Source organism: Manis javanica, chromosome 4 (assembly GCF_040802235.1).
Source record: "Manis javanica isolate MJ-LG chromosome 4, MJ_LKY, whole genome shotgun sequence".
Taxonomy (NCBI): domain Eukaryota; kingdom Metazoa; phylum Chordata; class Mammalia; order Pholidota; family Manidae; genus Manis; species Manis javanica.
Window position 1 is genome coordinate 19703073 of NC_133159.1, and position 19456 is coordinate 19722528.

Consider the following 19456-nt stretch of genomic DNA (forward strand, 5'->3'; position numbering starts at 1 on the left):
CCCACTGCTTGAAGTTGGTAGAAAACCCTTTTTGCAGACACAGTTGAAACTCAGTCCAAATTGCTCTGCTTTTTTACTCCCAGAAGAATATTCCCACCAAGAAAGTTTGTCTTCTGGACCCTTTCCAAGATGCAACTTTTATCACTTGTAGATTCCAAATTCTGCCTCTGGATACTTGGTAGGACTGGTAAACAGTGTTCTCTTAATCAAATGACACCTGCCTTGCAAATATCCCCTTTCCATGGAAAGAGGAAAGAAGAAAAGTTTACTTCAGTTAAATGCTGCCAGTCCCCATTCTTCCTCCATTCCATCTCCTTTCTCAGTGTTTGCTTAGAAAAGTAACTCATCAAACACAGAAGTGATCGTTTTGCTTTTTTAAAAAATCCTAAGGAGTGTGCATTTTTTTCAGTAGTTTATGTTCCATATGACTTGAGTAAGGTCTTTGAAATGTTCTTTATAATAAATTCAATCAATAACATAAGTACACAAAGTAAGCAGAGATAGTCTTTCCTTATTTCAGAGGTAATCACTAGTAGTAGTATGGTGTATGTCTTCCTAGACTTTGTTCTTTGTTTATATATACATATATTCACATGTGTGAATATTTGAGTGTATGTGTGCATGTTTTCCACACTGTATATTTTCTGAAACTTGCTTTTTTTAATTTAGATCTTAGACATCTTTCTAAATCAATGCATTTAGATTTATCTTTATTAAAAACAATAACATAGTATTTCATTAAATTACAGGGTCAGAAAATACAGGATATTTTAATTAAAAGACAATACATAGTCTAGTGGGTACACCTGGTTTTAGGCCTACAGCTAAATGATTTTGGGCAAATTATTCATCTTGTCAAGTGTCAAGTTTCCTTATCTATAAAATGAAGATAGGAATACATTGTTGTTGTGAGGATTAAAATCATTAATTAATTTATCAGGCATTTGTTGAGGGCTTTCTGCCTACCAGGTACTTTTGACTAATATAATTGATGGTGTTCTATAAGCTGGGGAAGCCTTGTATATGGAAGTTCACCATAATAATAATCTGAAAAGAGATATGTACTTATCTTTGTCTCTTCCCCACTCACCGTAGCGATGTCTCTGAGTCTCTGCTTGATAAGTGCCTCTATACCAACCAGTCTCTTCCTCCTGACATCTTGATACGGACTTCTGGGGAAGTGAGGCTCAGTGACTTCCTCCTCTGGCAGGTAGGTAGTTTCCAGCCACTATTCTGTGTCAGCGTGAAAACTGTGACTGTGCCCACAGAATGGATTAGAGGGGCTTATTTGCACCCTCGGCTGTGCTGGCACCAGAGAACTCGAGTGAGAGGAGCTGAAATCTGGAGAAGTGTCTCCAGACCCTTTTCTATGCCTGGTAACATTTGCTGTCCCTTCCTTATCTGGCTCTGGCTCTGCCAGCCCATGGTTCTTCCTCTCTAAAATGCCAAGAGGAAAAATACAGCTGTGATAAAAAACTGTAGTGACTGTTCAGCTGTGGTGAAAACCTCACTTGTGCTCCTATTCAAGGAACTGGACTTTTGCCTTATTTACCTGAGCATATGCTCCTGCCCTGGCAACCTGCCAGGTACCCCAACACCCCTGGGCTAGATCTTGTCTTAATTAGTCTCTTCCCATCAGAATAAAGGGATGCACTGATATAAGCACAGTCCACAAGGGATATAAACTACATGCGGATTCTTTCTTGAGGGCCTGCTATTGCCTCTCAGCTCAGTTTACCCAAGTGTATGTTGTCTCCTAAAAGCTCATATCCAAATAAGTTTGTCTTTGTTTGAAAAAGAAAATCTGTATTATCTGTTAATTTGACCCCTGGGTAGCACATGACTGGGGGAAGTCCTTGTTCAGAGAGAGGTTGGCAGGAGAGACTCAGCTTGGAAACAACTGACATGATAAAGTTCCAGAAATTTTAATGGCCCATCGTTTTAAAAGTGAACTAACAAAGATTTAGCCACTGAAGATGCTTTCAGTCTTTGGCTATACTGCAAGAAGTGTAACATGCAGTTACAATTTCTGTGGCCCACACTGCTGGTCAGATCAGGTCTGGAAAGTTTAAGTGACTACAATGGTAAAATAGAGGATTTTACCAGAAGAGGCCAAGAATGGCAAGGAATCTGGAATTCATGTCCTATAAGGAACGAGTGAAAGATAATGGTTTGGAAAAAGGAAGTATGGTGACAGTTTATTCCCTTGGGAAAAAACACTGAGTTCCTTCTTTGTGCTAGGAATATAGCAGAGATCAAGTCAGAAGTAATCCCTACTGTCTTCACACTTAGAGTTTGTTGGCAAAGACAAAACGATTAAGTCATTGCAACCTTGGGAACAGATAACAAGCAGCTCTAATCTAGCCTTCAAATATTTGAAAGAATATCATTTTGAAGAAGAAACTATCTTGCTCCAAAGAAAAAACCTGAGACCCTGGTAGAAATTCAGGAAGGATGGCACTGGTTTAGTATAACAAGTTGTCCAACAGCTAGTCATCCTCCCTGAGGCACTGAATTTCTCACCACTAAAAGTATCAAACAGGGGCTATCTAGAGTGTTCCAAAAGGGATTCTTAACATAAGTGGTTATTATTATTAAAGCTCTGTGCTCTGACTGCTTTATGTGCATTATCTTTTTTAATTTTCATAGTATCCTAAAAATTAGGTTTCCATATTACCCTATTTTACAGTTGAGGAAACTGAGACCCAGAGATATTAGTAACTTGTCTCAGGTCAAATAGATAGTAAATGGTGGAGCCAGAATTCAAAGCCAGGCAGTCCAGTCCCAGAGCCCATGCTCTTTTTTGTAACAGCGCATGCTCTTAACTACTGTGCCATACTTAAAAATAACAATGGTAACTACCATTTGCTCACTGCTGACTTTTATTAGGCAGCATATCTTCCAGATGACCTCTGAGGGCCAAAAGCCAATAACATAATCCAGATTTTATTTCATTGTCCTAAAATTGGCTTTTAGAAAATCCTGGTGGAAATGTTGGTAAAGTCTCCCATTCGTTTTGCGTTGCTACAGGCAGGTGACCTAACTGCCTCAGATGACCCCTCCCCCTACTAGTGAGTGAACAGGGCTGGCGGCACCAGCAGCTGCAGCTCAGGGGTTCCTGTGCCATCTCCTCTCTGGGCTTCTGGGTCAAGCTTGGCCTGCTCTTTTCTTTGGAAGTCTGACCAGGGCTGTGTTCCAGCAACATATTACTAAGCCATGCTCTCTTCCTTTCCCCATCTTTTCCCAGACCTCCCACTCCTGCCTGGTGTTTCAACCCATTCTGTGGCCAGAATACACGTTTTGGAACCTCTGTGAGGCCATCTTTCAGTTCCAGATGAACCATAACATGCTCGAGGTAAGAACTCAGGGCTGGCCTGACTGGATGTGGCACGAGAAAAGGTTAGCATTGATTGACCACCTACTATGTATGCCAAGCACTTGCTCATAAGCATGTTAATGATGATAGCAGCTACCACTTACTATTTACTGTATACCAAGCACTGTGAACATTTTATGTGCACCATCTCATTTAATGCTCCTCAAAAACTCAAGGAGGTAGGTAAAAAAAAAAAACAACTCAACGAGGTAGGTACTATTAGCCCCACTTGTGCAAACGAATAAATCAAAATTACTAGTTAAAGACACCAGTAAGAGACAGAAATGGGATTCAAGTTACATCTTTAATCTCTTTATTATGGAAACCCAGGAAAGGCTTCTCAGAGAGATTGGCCATTATTCCCTGAAGGTGTTAGCCTAATAAACGATTGTTGAAGTGGAAGTATACAAAATCCAAGCCTCTTCCAGAAGGGGTTAAGTACAAAAAAGCACCGTCTGTTGTATAAAACTATGTTTTGCCAAGACTTTTTACTTCCAGTTTTGTTCACCAGATCTTGAAATAGAGTTCATTACGGGGCAGTCAACCTGCATCTGATTAGAACTCTTAATAATAATAATGGTGGTATGTGTGGTGGTGACAGTTTACATATAGAGGGTCTAATGAGGCACTTAGGTGTTTTCATGCAAGTTTTCTTACTTAGCCCTTCCAACAGTCCAGCAGGAGCCCTTCCAACAATCCAGCAGGTTTGGTGTCCTTGTTTTTCAGCTATGGAAACAGAGGGGCAGAGTAACTGTCCCAGAGCCACAGAATTTTACACCCAAAGCTGGTGCTGCTTCTTGAGTCTGGAAAAATAATGACCAGAAGGAAATAATGTATAAGTCAGGGCTTCTCAGACCCTTTGGCATCAAGGGCCCCTTGGAGAATGCCATAGGCTATCTCCCTGGAAAAAGTGCACAGATCACGCTAGCACATGGCATTTTGCACAGAATTGTACTTATCACTGAAATACATAGCCTATTTCCAGCGGGCTCACGTGACCCCTGAAACCTGTCCACAAATCCCAAGTCTAGAACTCCTGGAGTAAGTAAATCAGATAATGAAGGGTTGGTCATGTGCTTGATCATTTAGTCTCAGAATATGAGGAAATTGAAAGAGCATATTAAGTTTAAGTGAAAGGAAAACAGCAAAATCTCAATTATCCACCTTCAGTGAGGAATGAATATCAGATTTTTCCACATGACCTAAGCTCCCTTTGAGAACTAAAACTTTTTGGTACCTTTTTTATGGAAAACTTTCCAAAATGTGCCTTGTACCTAATTCACTGACACCTACTATAGACTAGGCACTTGCTAATAAGGATGATGATTAGAATGACCCCATTCTTAGGATGATGATAGTGATAATGGTAACTGCTGTCTGTCAGCACTTCACTGTACAGAGGTGCCCTTCCAAGGTCAGACTGTTCGCTCTAAGCTAGATGATACCAAAATAGTTGTCTCTGGGATTTCTTGTATATTTTTCTGTGTCCTCCCTCTCATTTCCTGCCATTGCCAGTAGCCAGCCAATTTGATAACATCCTCCTTACCTTCTCTACTTATTTACTGTTCTAAATCAGCTATAGTCAAGAAAACCAATCAAGCTTGTTAGAATTATATCTGTAAAGTGACGGTAAACTGGCTCTGCATGAACCCCAGGGGATTTTGGTGTATGGGCTTTTGTGTATAGGTATTCTTGTCTCTAATTTGGTGCTCAGAAGCCTTTTATAGTAATTTCAGGTTTCTCGACATTTTCCTACTTGGAATTGCCAAGCAGGAGTTGTCAGAGGAGTTACCTTCAGTAATTAAATAAATACATATCAAGTACCTAGTGAGTCAGGCACTGCATTAAGCACAAGAGATCCCTATCTTCGTGGAGCTTATATTCTTACTTGAGGATAGATGATAAACAACTAAACAAATATATAAGATAATTTCAGATTGTAATAAGGCAATGAAGGAAATAGACTGATGTGTTAGGAAGTAATGAAGAAAGCAAGAGGTATTGAGAGCAGTCCTCTGGAAGGGAGCCCTCTCTGAGGTGGGTTTTAGGCCATGATAAAAGATGAGAAGTAGCAAGACAATTGGACATAGAAAATTGTCAGGGAAGGGGTGGTCAGCAGTGCAGAGCCACTGATCCTTAGTTATAAGCGGCGTGGATGGCAGTCTATAAAGAGATAAGTCTTGGTGTGTGGTCCACCTCATCTGTAAGGACGATATTACAGAGAAAGAGGGTACATGTTCCCACTAAACCTTCTTTGATGTATTTGTCGAAGATTAAACACCAGGCTGCATCAATGGACCATTTTATTACTGTTGCTCTTCAAGTGGTCGCTGTGTTCTCCTCAGGGGAAGTTCAAAGCTTGAACTGTTTGTTGTCTCAGACATTCCTGACTTTGAAGCATGGTGCTGCCAACTAGCTGTGTGGCTGCCTGGGCAGTTACTTACCCCTTCTGAATATCATTTTCCTCATCTGTAAAATGAGAGGAGTGTTGTTAATAACAATACCTATCTCACAGGTTTGTGATAAGGGTTCAGTAAGCCGATACATAAAAAGTACTGAGTGCAGTGCTGAAACAGAGTTCATTTTGAGATTGGTGGCCACTGTTGTTCACCACATGTGTCTCTGGACTTTTCATCAGACCTTTGTCTCCATAGACACGTAGCACCCTACTCATCCTGCTAATTCCTCAGAAATGCATCTCCTGTGCTACTGACCTGGCGTGTTGGTTGTGGCAAATGGGGATTATCAGGAGGACCTGTCATTGGCTAATGACATGTTTGCAGCCCATGACCTGCAGCCTCTCTCCAGGCCATAGCAAGGTAGCAGAGGACATGAGGATTTATGTACTGAAGGGGCTATGACATCTCGTTGCCTGATTCTTCTGAGGAGAGAACAAGAGCAGGGAGGCTTAGTGCCAAGGAGAGGTTTAGATTAATAGGTTAGAGCCCCATTTCTCAGAGTGAGGTCCATGGAGTACTTGCACCGAGACCGCATAAGGTCTGTACAGGAAGTCTCTAAGAAAATTAGGAACACCCTCACCAATTGGTTATTGTATAGGGAGATAGACAGTATGGTTAAGGAGAGAGAAATTGACTGTTAGGACTTCTGTTAACCTGAATTTTTGGAGGCTGAGTACCTGAGAAGATTTAGAACACTTCTGAATGGGGAGGTAGATCCGAACCACGTGGAGGTTAGACAGACAGGCATTTACATGCAGGCCACTGGTTTCCCAGTCTGCCCCTAGGAAGTACAGCCTATCCAGGGATACAAGACCCATTTCCTATAGACCTCGCAAGAAGCAACCTTAGTTGAGAAACCAAGGGAACTTCAACCTGCTGTGTGACCTGGGCCAAGTCCCTTCCCACTCTGGTCTCGATGTCCTTGCCTGTACAAAGGGGAGGCTGAACAGATGCTGTTCAGGTGCTGCCCTGACTCCATCATCCTAACAGTGAATGACTGATTCCTGGCAAAGAGGGGCCATGTCTGCCTTGGCTGCAGCCTCTGTGTCCAGCACTCAGTCTGGAGCTGCCATATGGAAGAAGCCTGAGCCTCATGGAACGACTCATCCAGCCCTGTATTTCCTCTCTCCATAGCTGGGTGCCCCATCCTTTCTGGCTTGCCAGAACTTAGTCTTTTTAGCCCTAGCCACAAGCAGTGGTGACAGAAGAATAGCTAACCATTAATAGCCAGGCACCAGACTGGGCATTCATTATCTCATTTTTCCTCAAACCACCAAGTAAGGAGGATACTAACATCCCCATTTTGCAGATTAAGAAATAGGCTGAGAGGTGAGGGAGTCCTTTAAATAAGACTTTTCAAAGCCAGTGCTCCAGGAGGACTCACTCTGGCCTGATCAAGCACTACAATCAACTTTATGTGTGTTTGTCCATTATGCCCACTGCCTGATATTCTCCCATCTTTATCCAAATTATCCCACTGGTTAAAGCCAAGCTAAAGTACTGCCTATCCATGAGGCTTCACTGGTCCCTGACCTTCATCAACCACAATTTCTCCCTCCTCTGAGCTGCATGGCCCTTCTCTTATCTTCCTAATGACCCTTAGCACATTCTGCCCTGTGTTACGGGACTTTGTGTGCAGATCTGGGTCCTAATCAGCCTGCAGGCATGTGGATTGCCGAGACTCTGTCCTCTGCATCTCCATACCCCCATTGAGGTCCTGTACACAGGACCCAGGGTTCCTTCTGACGAAGGCCAGGAAGAAGCCCTTCCAGTCAGATGGAGAACCTTAGCATTAACTTCTCAAGCCCATTTTTGTCTCAAACCTCCATATGTGAGCACTTTATCATAGCAAAAGAGTACCCCTGAGTGCCTAGCAGCATTCAAGCGCCTAGGAGGGAGATTTTCCAGAATTTTCCCTTGTCATCTTTATTCACGCAGTCATCTTTATTGGTGAGAAACCTTAGCAGAATCACTTCTTACTCTGAACCTCCATTCTGTTTCCAGTGGATAGAAAGTACCTCCCTAGATCTGTTACGAGGGTCAAGTGCTTGTGTACATGTAAAATACTTTTTAAAGGATGAAGACAACATCAAGGTACTTTCTCACACATGGTAATACGTTTGACAGGAGGAGCTCTGGTGCAAAGACTGCAGCAGGTTAGAGTGGCAGGTGGTGCACCGTATGTTAGTGAGGCACTGCAAGGCTCCAAAGGGGTTTTTTCCCTTCTCCAGGAGCATCTCCTCTTCCTTCCTGGGCTCACATGCTCAGTGAGTATTCCCGGTACAGAGTGCTCATGTACCAGAGAGGAAAAGTTGGTCTCTGCCCTCCAGGAGTTTATGGCTACGTATGAGAATCACTGTCAGGGAGCTGATCACCTACCTGGTGTCCAAACGTTCCAGGAGCTCCAAGGGCTCTATCAAGTCTTCAAGGGCTTGTTTTCTAACAGAAAAAGTGGACCTTGGACCCTAATACCTATTCTACCAGGCAGAACACAGTAAGTGGCTTAAGAAAGCTGAACATGCTTCTCAGAATGTTCATGGGAGGATCACTTGCTGGAAAAGTCAGGACAGTCTTCCTACAGAAGGCAAATCTGGAGTCAAACTGAAAAATAGGTTCGGGAGTTGGGACGATGGCACCCTTTGAGTGACCTGGGAAACCAAAAGTAGTGACTCCATGGACATAATCCCAGCAGGAATAGGACCTTGCTTGCAGCAGAGAACAGGCAGTAACAAATGGTAAAATTGCTGTTTCTGTTTGAGAGCCTGCTCATATGCTAGAGAGGGTTTCACATATATTATCTCTTAACCTTAAAACCACTCTTCAACGTAGACACAACCCCCACTTTACAGATGAAGAACTGAGGCTAGGAAGGGATTTGCCCATAGCCACAAAGTTGGTGGGGGAACCAGAAGTCAGACGAACATTTACCTGGTTCCCTTCCAAAGGCAAACCTAAGAAGAATTTTAAGAAGTACAGATGGTCCCACCCAAAACAAATCCAGGTGGGCCCAGAATTGCCTTTGCCCTGCCTATACAGTGTTGTATAGGCATCCACTGCACGCTTACCCCAAGCCTTTCCAAATCTGGTACAGACTCCCTTCTGTTCCACTCCACTTAGCCTATTCTGTGCCCTGCCTCTTACCTCCACCCCAGTGCCACCACACCTGAAATGATCTCCCCATCCCAATCCCCACTTTTCTCTAGCAGAAGGCCCGAAACATGTATGCAGAGGAGCGGAAGAGGCAGCAGCTGGAGAGGGACCAGGCTGCAGTGACAGAGCAGCTGCTGCGAGAGGGGCTCCAGGCCAGTGGGGACGACCAGCTCCAACGGACACGCTTACACAAACTCTCAGCCAGACGGGAAGAGCGGGTCCAAGGCTTCCTGCAGGCCTTGGAACTCAAGCGCGCGGACTGGCTGGCACGTCTGGGCACTGCATCAGCCTGAAAGAGGCTGGCCTCCTGCCACTTTGCGCTGCCCTCTGCCTCCAGGGCCCCACTCCCCTTTCTTTTCTTGGTGATAGGCACCTCCCTCCTGATTGTGTTCCCTTTGCTTGGTGAGGGAGCCTCTGGGGCCAGGTCTGCTGGCATAGCTATCTTTGGGCTGCCTGGGGCAGCAACCCCTGGGGAGGACTGAGGCTAAGAGTCTCCCACAAGTATACTACACCCAACTGGCCAACGATAGGTCTGGAGAGCAGGGACCTAGCTCTTGTGCTGCCTGCTCCTTCTGCCTTTGCCACCTCTTCTTGTGCTCTCAGATGCACGCACTTTTTCTACTAGCACATCCTTCAACACACAGAATTTTGGGGAAGAGGTCTCCCCAAAACCCTGGCCCTCTACCCATCCATGTTAGCCTTCCATCCGACTTTCACAAAAGATTTGGCTCCACCTTGGATCTGCTGGTAAATAGCTAATAGCCAGCCCCCGTTATTTGGGCAAGGAAAGGGAGAGAAAGAAAATTTGCCCATCTGCTGCTCCTCCCCCTTTGCTCTCCACCTGGGATTTGCTATTGAATCTCTGCCCCCTCCCACCATGCAGTGCTGATTGCTCACTGAAAGGCTCAGCGCCCCCAATGGCGCACAGAAGCCAGGCGGGTGATTACAATCCAATTACCTATTGTCGACTCAGCCCACACAAGCTTTTCTCCTCCTTTTGCAGGGCATGGGGCCAGGCTTCACTCCCCAATGAGTCTGGCCCCCTCTGTGGCTACAGGGTAACAGAAGGGCCTATAGGCCCTGGTGAGTCTAATCTTGCACAGGCCACCTTCCCTGGACACATCAGGACCAACAGCACAGAAACAAGCATTTCCCCCAACCTAGTGTATCCTGCCCTCACCATCTCAGACTCTGCTTCCCACCTCCTCAATCTTTGAGGCTTCTCTAAGCATATGACCTAGTCCCCTAAAGAGACTCTGAGACAATTTATTCTCAGCATGGCAAAGTCTCAACTTGTGAGGGCCAAAGCTACCCAGCAGGGAGAAGAGGGTCGTGTCAAGGGTTGTGTCCTCTCAACTGTTCTTGCCAGGCTTTGCTGCAGAGCTGAGAACTAGTGCCTTTGAAGAGCTGTCTGCCTGAGCAACTCTGCTTCAGGTGCCCCAGAGCAGCAGCACCAGCTACAAATACCAACCAAATGCTATGGTTTAGTCTTCTCATTTTACTTTGTGCAAACTGTTTCCCCAGCATCTCCCTCTACGGGAAAGGTGGCGTCTTGCAAGCAGTGTTAAGAGCATAGTCTAAATCCCCAACTTCCTTAGACTCCAGTCTCTTCCCCTGCCTGTGCATGGATACCTAGCACTAGACCCCTTGGCCAGCATTCCTGCACCCAGAATCAAGTATAAATGCCAGACATTGCGATTGAGAAGCCAATCAGTGCACCCTTTGGCAAGTCCCACACACACACCTGGCACTCCCCACCATAAGTCCCTGGCACAAGGTTCCCAGAGAGCAGGTGCTGTACATTTTCCAGCTTTACAGTGCGGCTGTTGACAGACTTAATTAGGGAGGCATGAATTATGTGACTATAATACAGAGCCCTACAATTAAGGCGGGAATGAGGGGCTGGAGGCAGCAAACGGAATCTGCCCTGTGAGCATGTCTGTTGAGTCCTGCCTTGATTCTGTGTCTGACTCCCTAATGTGACTGGGGTACAGCAGAGGTGATTAATAGGGCTGGTATCTCTGTGGCCTGAGGTTCTGTATTCTGGGAAAGGTACAGAGTGGGGTGGGGTGGGGAGGGGCTGCCCCAGGAGGCACTGTAGGGGTGGAAGAAGAGCTGACAGAACTGCCCAGGAGCAGAGGCTGCAAAATAGTTGATACGAATTCATTGTGGTGGTTTTCTACTAGTATGATTTGTACGAATCAGCTCAACCCTTGCCTCAACAAAGTAGGTGGGACCTATTTAAATGTCCTCCCTCCTGTATGAACCAAGTCCCCACTTGATACTTATACTGTGTTCTTCTGGGAGTCAAATAGAATTTTAAAGATTTCTTAGGTGAAAAACTTGCTTTCAAACAGTGCAACAAAAGAATACCATGTTTTGCTGCTGGAATTGTCTGCCCTCCCTCAGGTGCACTCGACCACCTCCAGGATCCTTAACTTCGTGGGGGTGTGAGGTGGGGATGCCACCGGGAAGAGCCCTTTTGCCATGCAACACCTGTTCCTCTACTTGTTTCCTAATCCTCGGACGCGTTCCTCCACCCTCCTTTTCCTCGGGCAAGTGAAAGGAAGCCAGCCTGCCAGTGTGGCAGGAGGAATATTGCCAGCTGCGTTTGCAGCGCCCGGTCTTGGTGGCCGCGCCGGGTGGGGGCAGCTGAGCTTGATGTCTTCAAAGCGAAGCAGCATAGGAGGGAGTGATGGTGGACCTGGGCGGCCAATCTCCATCATTCTGTGGCGAGGTCCTGAGGTCCGGGAATACAAGAGGCCTAAAGGAGCCACCAGACAGGCTTGGGCAGGGTGGGGGCTTCGTTGGCATTTGGGGAGGCGGCTGAGCAACGGGTGCTGAAAGGACAGCTCCTACCTGCCCCACTGCACCCGAAAGGCACCTCTGCGTGTAGTCTCCCCCTCGAACCCTTACGCCACATCGGATGGACCGCCTTCCAGGTAAGGTGTGGAAGCCTTTCCACGAAAGGCTTCCTCGGAGTGGCAGCTTGGAAGGATGCACGTCCGGCTGCACCAAGCTGGTTTCCCCGCTCTTTCCCCACTTCAGCGTCAGTCTTGGCCCAGGGAACTGCAGCCTGTGCCTCCAAGCCGCGCGCTTCCTCCCGCCTCTGGCGGGTAAGGGCGGTGCGGCCAGGCCTCGCAAACCCTTCTTCTGGGGCCCCCAGCGGGAACAGGAAGGAAAGCTGCCGAGATGCGCCCTAAGTGTCGCATGGTTTGGAGAAGTGGGTAGCTCGGTTGCATAAGGTGGAAGGAACTTGGTAGTTTGCAAGAGCCAGCTCTTGGCGGGAGCTGAAACCCTGAGCCCGCCGACTTGCACGCCACCCCCTCCCATTTATTTCCTTTAACGCGCTCCTTCCCCCACTGCGCCCCCCATCCCCTAAGCGCGCCACCGTCTCGCGAGCCCTCCCCCCACACCCCCCTCCTCACTCCCTCCAGAGGAGGTGAGTTTAAACCCCGCCCACGTGACCCCAGCTGGGCCAATGAGCAGCGGCGGGAGGTGAAATCCGGTTCTAACCGGTCCGGGGCTCCCAGCGCTATAAAAACTTTATAAACCCCCCGGAGCCCGAGCAGTGTGAAGAAGAGACGAGAACGACCCCCGGACCGACCAAAGCCCGCGCGCCGGTGCACCCACGCATCTAGCGTTTACGTCTCGCCGCTGTCGCCACCATGCCTAAGAGAAAGGTACGTGGCGCCAGGGCCCCAGGCGCTGGGCCGCCACTGCCGCCGCCACCACCTCTGCTGCCGCCGCCGCTTCCCCAGCTTTGGGGTGCGAGAATCGACACGGGGCTGGAGCAGGCCCAGCAGTCCTGCGCGGGAGCTCGAGACGGTGTCAGGCGGCCCCGGGCTAACCTTGCGCGGCTCTGCTGCCCGCGGGCGCCAGAGGCCATATTGGAGGAGCGGCGGCCGCGGCGGGAGGAGCCATGTTGGCGGCTGTTTATCCCGTTCCTCTCGGGCTCGACGTGCCCGCCCCGCGCCCCCTCCCCCATCTCTAAGCCCCCACCCCTCCCCGCGGGCGGGCAATTCAAATCCGAAAGGGCGGGAAGGCGGCGCTCGGGGTTGGCGGGCGGGGGAAAGCGCTGCCGCCAAAACGCCGCCGTGAGGGGGCGGAGCCCGTCTCTGGGGCGGGGCTTCGCCTTGTGGCCCCGCCTCCCCTGCGCACGAGACTCGGCGCCGGTGCGCGCCACTGCCGCCTACGAGTTCCCCGGCGGCGCGCGCCTCTCCTCTCCCGCCCTCGATGGCTGCCATGGCAACGGCGCTCGGGCCCCGCCTCTGGAGGGGTTGGTTTGCACCGTGTGCAGCTGTTGCTTGGGCCCGGCGCGAGCTGCGCCCCTAGCTCCAGCTTAGCGCGCTCCTACAGGGGCCGCTCGGCGGACTGGGGCTCCAACGACTTCACTCCCTGCGCGCTTTGGGCCAGATCCAGCGTTAACGCTTACACACACGAGCATGCCCACACCTTTCTAAGCACTCGCAATATTTGCATAGGAGCCGAGGGTGCTAAAACTGAAGATTTGTGTGTGCCAGAAAAGTGTGCAAAACTTCCCCTTCAGTTTTTCCTTAGAACCCTGTTAAGCTTAGCGAATCAGCAGCAACGTTCTTCGTTTCTTTTTTCTTTAATAGGCTGAAGGGGATGCTAAAGGAGATAAAGCCAAGGTGAAGGACGAAGTAAGTCTTAGTCTCCCTTCTTTCGGAATCATGAGGCCTAGTCCTCCTTTGTAGTAATTAGCCATACCACTGGTTTCTGAACTTGCGCAAGTTAAGCACTCTTCACTTCGTGTAGTCTAGAACAAATTGGCAACAAGACTTTTTTTTCTGAAGTGGTTCAATTGTTCTATTTCCAACTTACTTTTTTTTTCTTTAATAGCCACAGAGAAGATCTGCAAGGTTATCTGCTGTAAGTGTGTCTGCTTTTACATTTTCACATTTATCTTTGAAACTAAGAAAAGCACTGTAAAGCAATCCCCTTTGCTTTCCATGAACTAATGGTCAGTGGCTGGTTTTGAATGACCTACTCTGCTGTGAACTTTTGCTCATTTGAGATATGGTGGTTCAGAAATTCTGATGGCTGCAGTTAAAATGAGAGAGACTTCAGAATCTTACCTGAATGGGTTTTTGAAGATAGGAAATTATAGCAGAAGACCAGCCACAAAAACTTTATGTAGGAGGGGAAACTTTCATGCCAGTGGTACTGTGGTTTGGTTGTGGGTTATCGCTCTGGTAGGTTGTACTAAAATTCTGTTCTCTCTCCCCTAAATAAAGAAACCTGCTCCTCCAAAGCCAGAGCCCAAGCCTAAAAAGGCCCCTGCAAAGGTAAGCAAGACTGGGGGACAAACTTGCTTTGAGGAGTTACATAATAAGGCTGAGCGGTTTCCCTTGTTGATGACAGGATATCTGTGTAACAACTTCATCTAGTGGCAAAAAGTTGAGAAAGGACTAAGTTAATAGGACTGGGCTTTAGAGTAATGTTGAAATTGGTCATCTTCACAGTATCTTAATTCAGCCTAATGGTGACTTCGTTCTGGTTATTTTAAATAGTTTTAATAGCTTGTTTTATGTCTGACATTTGTGATACTGGTTTCCTGATCAAGAGTGCTGTCATTCGTTTACAGAAAATTCTCCACTTGGGTATTAACCATTGAAGGGTTTAAATTGTCTTCAGCTTTCATTTACATACAGAAAATTTTGTGTACTGAAGACCACAGCAAATTAACACATAATTTGGCCTAGTTTTGATCATTTGTTTTTAATCAGCGGGGGAAGATTTATAGTTCGTGTTTATCTTTGATAAGCAATTCTTATATTGAAATTTGCAGGCCATACCCTGGTGATATAAGGCAAAACAGTTCTTTCTTTTTTTCTTTCTCCTCCTCCTCCATCTTAGAAGGGAGAGAAGGTACCCAAAGGGAAAAAGGGGAAAGCTGATGCTGGCAAGGATGGGAATAATCCTGCAGAAAATGGAGATGCCAAAACAGACCAGGTACAAATGCAATTTCACTTTTTGTAAAAAAAAGTCTGCATACTCAATCTGTACTGATTCCAAATGCTGTTACTGACATCCTGTGTCTGTATCACACCAGTTGTGCCTTTTGGCCCAGAGTTTGCTCGTGCTTTTTCTCTTAGCTTAAAACCTGGGTTCTTAGTTTCTGTCATCCAGGAAGGGTCACGTGGTTTGAATCCTTATCCCGCTCTCATGCTGTACCATCGAGTTTTCCATCTGGGAATAATCTCAGATCTTGTGCTGATGTGCCTCCTTCCCTAATTTTACAGAAAGGTCCAGAGGGGAAGTGATTAGTAAAGTTACCTCCCAAGTCCTTCTCAAAGAAGTATCAAGTCTCAGTGTTGAATTACTTAAAACCTGAGAACAAAGTAATTTTATAGGTGTGATATGAATGAAGATAGTTTTAAAATCTACACATTGTATGAATCTGTCTGTTTTCTTCTAGGCACAGAAAGCTGAAGGTGCTGGAGATGCCAAGTGAAGTGTGTGCATTTTTGATAACTGTGTACTTCTGGTGACTGTACAGTTTGAAATACTATTTTTTATCAAGTTTTATAAAAATGCAGAATTTGTTTTACTTTTTTTTTTTTTTAAGCTATGTTGTTAGCACACAGAACACTTCATTGTTGTTTTTTGGGGAAGGGCATATGTCACTAACAGAATGTCTCCAAAACTGGATTAATGTGAGGGGAAAAACACCTTTCCCTTCTAGTTTTGAGAGACTTCCTCTTGGCTCCCATGAGGAGGGATTTCTTGATGTTGACACATATTAGCCACCTTGGCACAAATGCCTTGTGGTATGGAAAAACTAAAATTTGTTTTTATGTCCTCTTCTCCCTCTCTGCCTTCAACATAGACTTGACTCCCTTAAACCCAGGGACCTGACCCCAAAATTTGGTTACCAGTTTGTCAGGCAATCTGGACTTTGTGGTGCCACCATTGAGATGGCATCTGTCAAAAGAGTAGCAGTTCCTTTAGATCATGAATCTTGAGATTGATAATTCTGCCATTTTCATTTCACTTCCTGAAAGTCAGGGTCGGCTTGTGAAAAGTTGTTAAACAACATGCTAAATGTGAAATGTCAACCCTCACTCTAAACTTTCCCTATTGAGAGCATCAAATGAAGACTTCATTGGGTTTTTATAGTGGCTTTCTGATTTTGGTAGTCCAATCATTGAAGAAGGGAGTTCGAAAGTTGTTGTATACTGTTAACGATTGTCTGCCCATGTCCTGCCTGAAATATGATTGTTTATGAAAAGTATCTTTAATAAAGCTGGATACAGTTTGGCTTGGAATGCTGCCTTGAATCTTTTCCCAAGAGTGGGGGAGCCTAGTTTGTCCAAGTCTCTAGGGCCAGGGTGTGTTTTGGTGTGAGATACAGCTTCATGTACAACTATTCTCTAGAATACAGTGCTAGGTGGAGTTAGGAAAGACCCCAAGAGTAGGCTGGTGGTGAGAGGCTGGGAGCAGACAAGTGACTTTGTACTTGGTGATGCAGCATTACCTGAAATGTATTTTTAAACGCAGATTTTGGTAGATCTGAAGGTTTGGCCTGATAGCTGACAGCAAAAGAGCTTTTCCACTTCATTTAACATTTATAATCTGTAAAATTAGCAAATTAGTAGATCCAACTATAATCTTTGATTATAGGAAAAATTGCTTCTGGGTCTATACACAATTGGCAGTAAGATGTGGAAGAAAGCTGGCACTCTGCTCTTAAGCAGGCCTGTGAGTGAATTGCTTAGATTCTTGTCCTGGCTGGTGAACCTCTAGCTCCAAAAACAGGATGTTAATGAGGACTTTCCTGATTGCTTTAGTTTAGAGACCCTGCAGAGAACCCCTTTCTTTGTAAGAAAGTGTCTGGTAAGAAGTAGAATTTGTAGTAAATTGATGCTTGCTTGCAATCTGACTTTGCCTTTGAAGGTCACCTTATATTGCTTAGTTGAGAAGTAGAGCTAGTATACCAGTTAAGCTCTTTGTAAGTACTTTGTGTATTGTCTTTGATCATCAGTCTGGGGCAGCTGTGTAATGCACGTGTTAGCGCCCTTTTTATGGGTAAGGAAATGGGCTCAGATGAAGAAATTTTGTTCAAGATTATGTGTACTTCCAGTGAGTAACAAAGTCAGGATTCCCACCCCCAGTTGTACTTTAAAAGTTATTTCTGACTTATACTTCTGTTTGGAAGCACCTTTTGAATAAATAGAATTGGTCCACTTAAGCAATTGGCTTTGCCATTTGCTTTTGTTATTGCAGGAATAGTTTTGGGTTGTAGATGACGTTAATTTTTATTCGAGGGGAGTTATCATCTTCCAGAGTGGAAACCTTTACAACTGTTAGGAGTTGGGGGCACAGCAGCTTGGTATTTGAGCAGAAGTTAAAGAAGTTAAAGCCACAGTTGGGGTTATTTGATCAGTGAATTCAGATTCAGTGAAATGTGTTGAGCTCTGTAGACCACACTAGGGGCTTGGCCACATGCTTGCTCTTTTTGGGTATTTGGCCACATGCTCTTATCTAATCTTTGGGTAGATCCTATGTGGGTGTTGCCCCCGTTTTATAATTAAGAAACAGAAGTGACTGGCCAAGGTTAAAAACTAGAAATTAGGATCAGTAGGGTGAGCTCAAACTTTTTTCCCTTCCCAGAAAATACTGATTTGACTAGCTGTGGACCATGAGAGTACCTGGGCTTAAAAACTAAGAAACAGGACATAAAAATGTGGTAAGGGCACTTAAGACAGCCATAATAGTAAGTATGCTGAGTGCCAGCCATGACCTGAACTAAGTCTGATCATAGTGAGGTCATATAAAAGCGGATTGCCTCCTCCGCAGTTCTGTCTCTAACACATTGTAAGGGAAGAGATACCAGTAACCTGATGAGGATGCTTGAGGCTCTAAGTAGAAAAAAGTCCAGTGGTTTCTCTCCCTAAGAAAAGTCCTAAGGTAGGGTGGCTCTAAGGACCCAGACGGTTCAGCTTTTCTGTCTGTTGGCGCCCAGCATGTTGTCCAACCACCTCACCTCCAGTCAGCTGCTCCAGGCTTTTAATTTGACACACCAGTATCCCGTGGCAGAAGACCTCTTTCTTCCTCTTCATTAATACTGAGCCCCTCAGCCTGAGTTTCACTGGGCAGAGCTGTATTACCTGCTCATCTTAACCAATTGTGGCACTAGGGATGAAACTACAGGATCTGTTGAGGATTCGGCCAGAATTGTTAGAATTCAATGGAGGTGACAGAAGAAGGCTGTTAAGTGGACATGACTGCCATGTTCTCATCCTCTGGTGTCTCTAGGCCTCGCTCTGCCTGGCCTCATTTCATACTTATGAGCACAGCCCCCGCCCCCACCTTTTATTAAGTTGAGGTACAATCACTAGTACCATTAAATTCACCATTTTAAAACAATTCACTGGTTTAGTATATTCAGGAAGTTGTACAATAATCATCACTATCTAATTCCAGAATATTATTACTCTTAAAAGGAACCCCATACTTAGCTGGCCATCCCCCGTCCTTAGGCAACTACTAATCTACTTTGTTTCTAGAGATTGGCCTGTTGTGGACATTCCATCTAAATGGAATCCTAATATGTAGTCTTGTGACTGGCTTTTACTTAGCATGATATTTTCATGGTTCATGCATGTTACATGTACTTCACTTTATTGTCAAATATTCATCATACGGATTTACAGACATCCCTCACTTTTATGAAAAACAGCATGTTTTTGCTAACTGAAAGAAATCCAAAGAGGATTTTCACTTGTAGGAAGAAAGACAAAAAGCAGAGCTAGAGGTCAGCGTTTGTTTTACAGTGCGCCATTGTAGAGGCAGCAGGGAAGCATGTACCCCAAGCAGTGAGAGTAGCTCTCTAAGCTCCTTCCGCAGTAAATACACAGTATCTCAGCATCCAGGTGCCAAGAGTTTTGGACTGTGAGCATCTGTGCTTTATCTCTAGTTTGTGCAGCCATTAGCAAGATGTGTCCTCGGGTATCAAAAAAGCATAAGGTTATTTTTTGGGTCTGGGAATGCTCAAAAACTTTTCCAAATTGTAATTGCTGCTTTGTTTAATGCCATTTTGGCTTACAAAAGGTTTCATAGGAATGCTCTACTTTGAGATAGAAAGGGAAACCTATAGTGTATTTATTCGTTGATCTGTTGCTGGACATTTGGGTTATTTCCAAACTTGGCTATTATGAATACTACCCTGAGTATTGTGTACAAGTTTTTGTGGGAATGTATATTTTCAGTTCTTTTGGACATATACCTAGGAGTGGAATTGCTGGACCATTTGGTGTCTTCAACTTTTTCAGGACCTGCCAGACCATTTTCCCACAGCAGTTATACCATTTTACATTCCCACCAGCAATGTATGAGGGTTCCAATTTCTCCGTATCTTCAACAGCACGAAACATGAAACAATGTTTCGTGGTACTGATTTGCATCTTCCTACTGACTAGGATGTTGAAAATCTTTTCATATGCTT

At 45.6% G+C, this 19456-nt stretch overlaps 2 protein-coding genes across 3 annotated transcripts in view; both read left to right on the plus strand.

The window, feature by feature from the left end:
• The window catches only part of DHDDS (dehydrodolichyl diphosphate synthase subunit), a 35009-nt gene extending 23633 nt beyond the window's left edge, over nt 1-11376 (plus strand). The window contains exons 7-9 of one of the 2 annotated variants that reach the window (XM_037017828.2): nt 1096-1210; nt 3248-3355; nt 9039-11376. In XM_037017828.2, coding sequence (XP_036873723.1) covers nt 1096-1210; nt 3248-3355; nt 9039-9278 — 463 coding nt within the window. In that variant the 3' untranslated portion in view covers nt 9279-11376. The remainder of the gene's footprint in view (nt 1-1095; nt 1211-3247; nt 3356-9038) is intronic. The other variant, XM_037017829.2, reaches the window with a different exon arrangement.
• A 1074-nt stretch (nt 11377-12450) lies between these two features.
• Nucleotides 12451-16277, plus strand: HMGN2 (high mobility group nucleosomal binding domain 2). The gene is made up of 6 exons (XM_037017830.2): nt 12451-12668; nt 13605-13649; nt 13849-13878; nt 14244-14294; nt 14866-14961; nt 15428-16277. Exons 1-6 carry the CDS (start codon nt 12654-12656, stop codon nt 15461-15463), a joined length of 273 nt encoding a protein of 90 aa, XP_036873725.1. The 5' UTR covers nt 12451-12653; the 3' UTR covers nt 15464-16277.
• Nucleotides 16278-19456: the final 3179 nt, after the last annotated feature.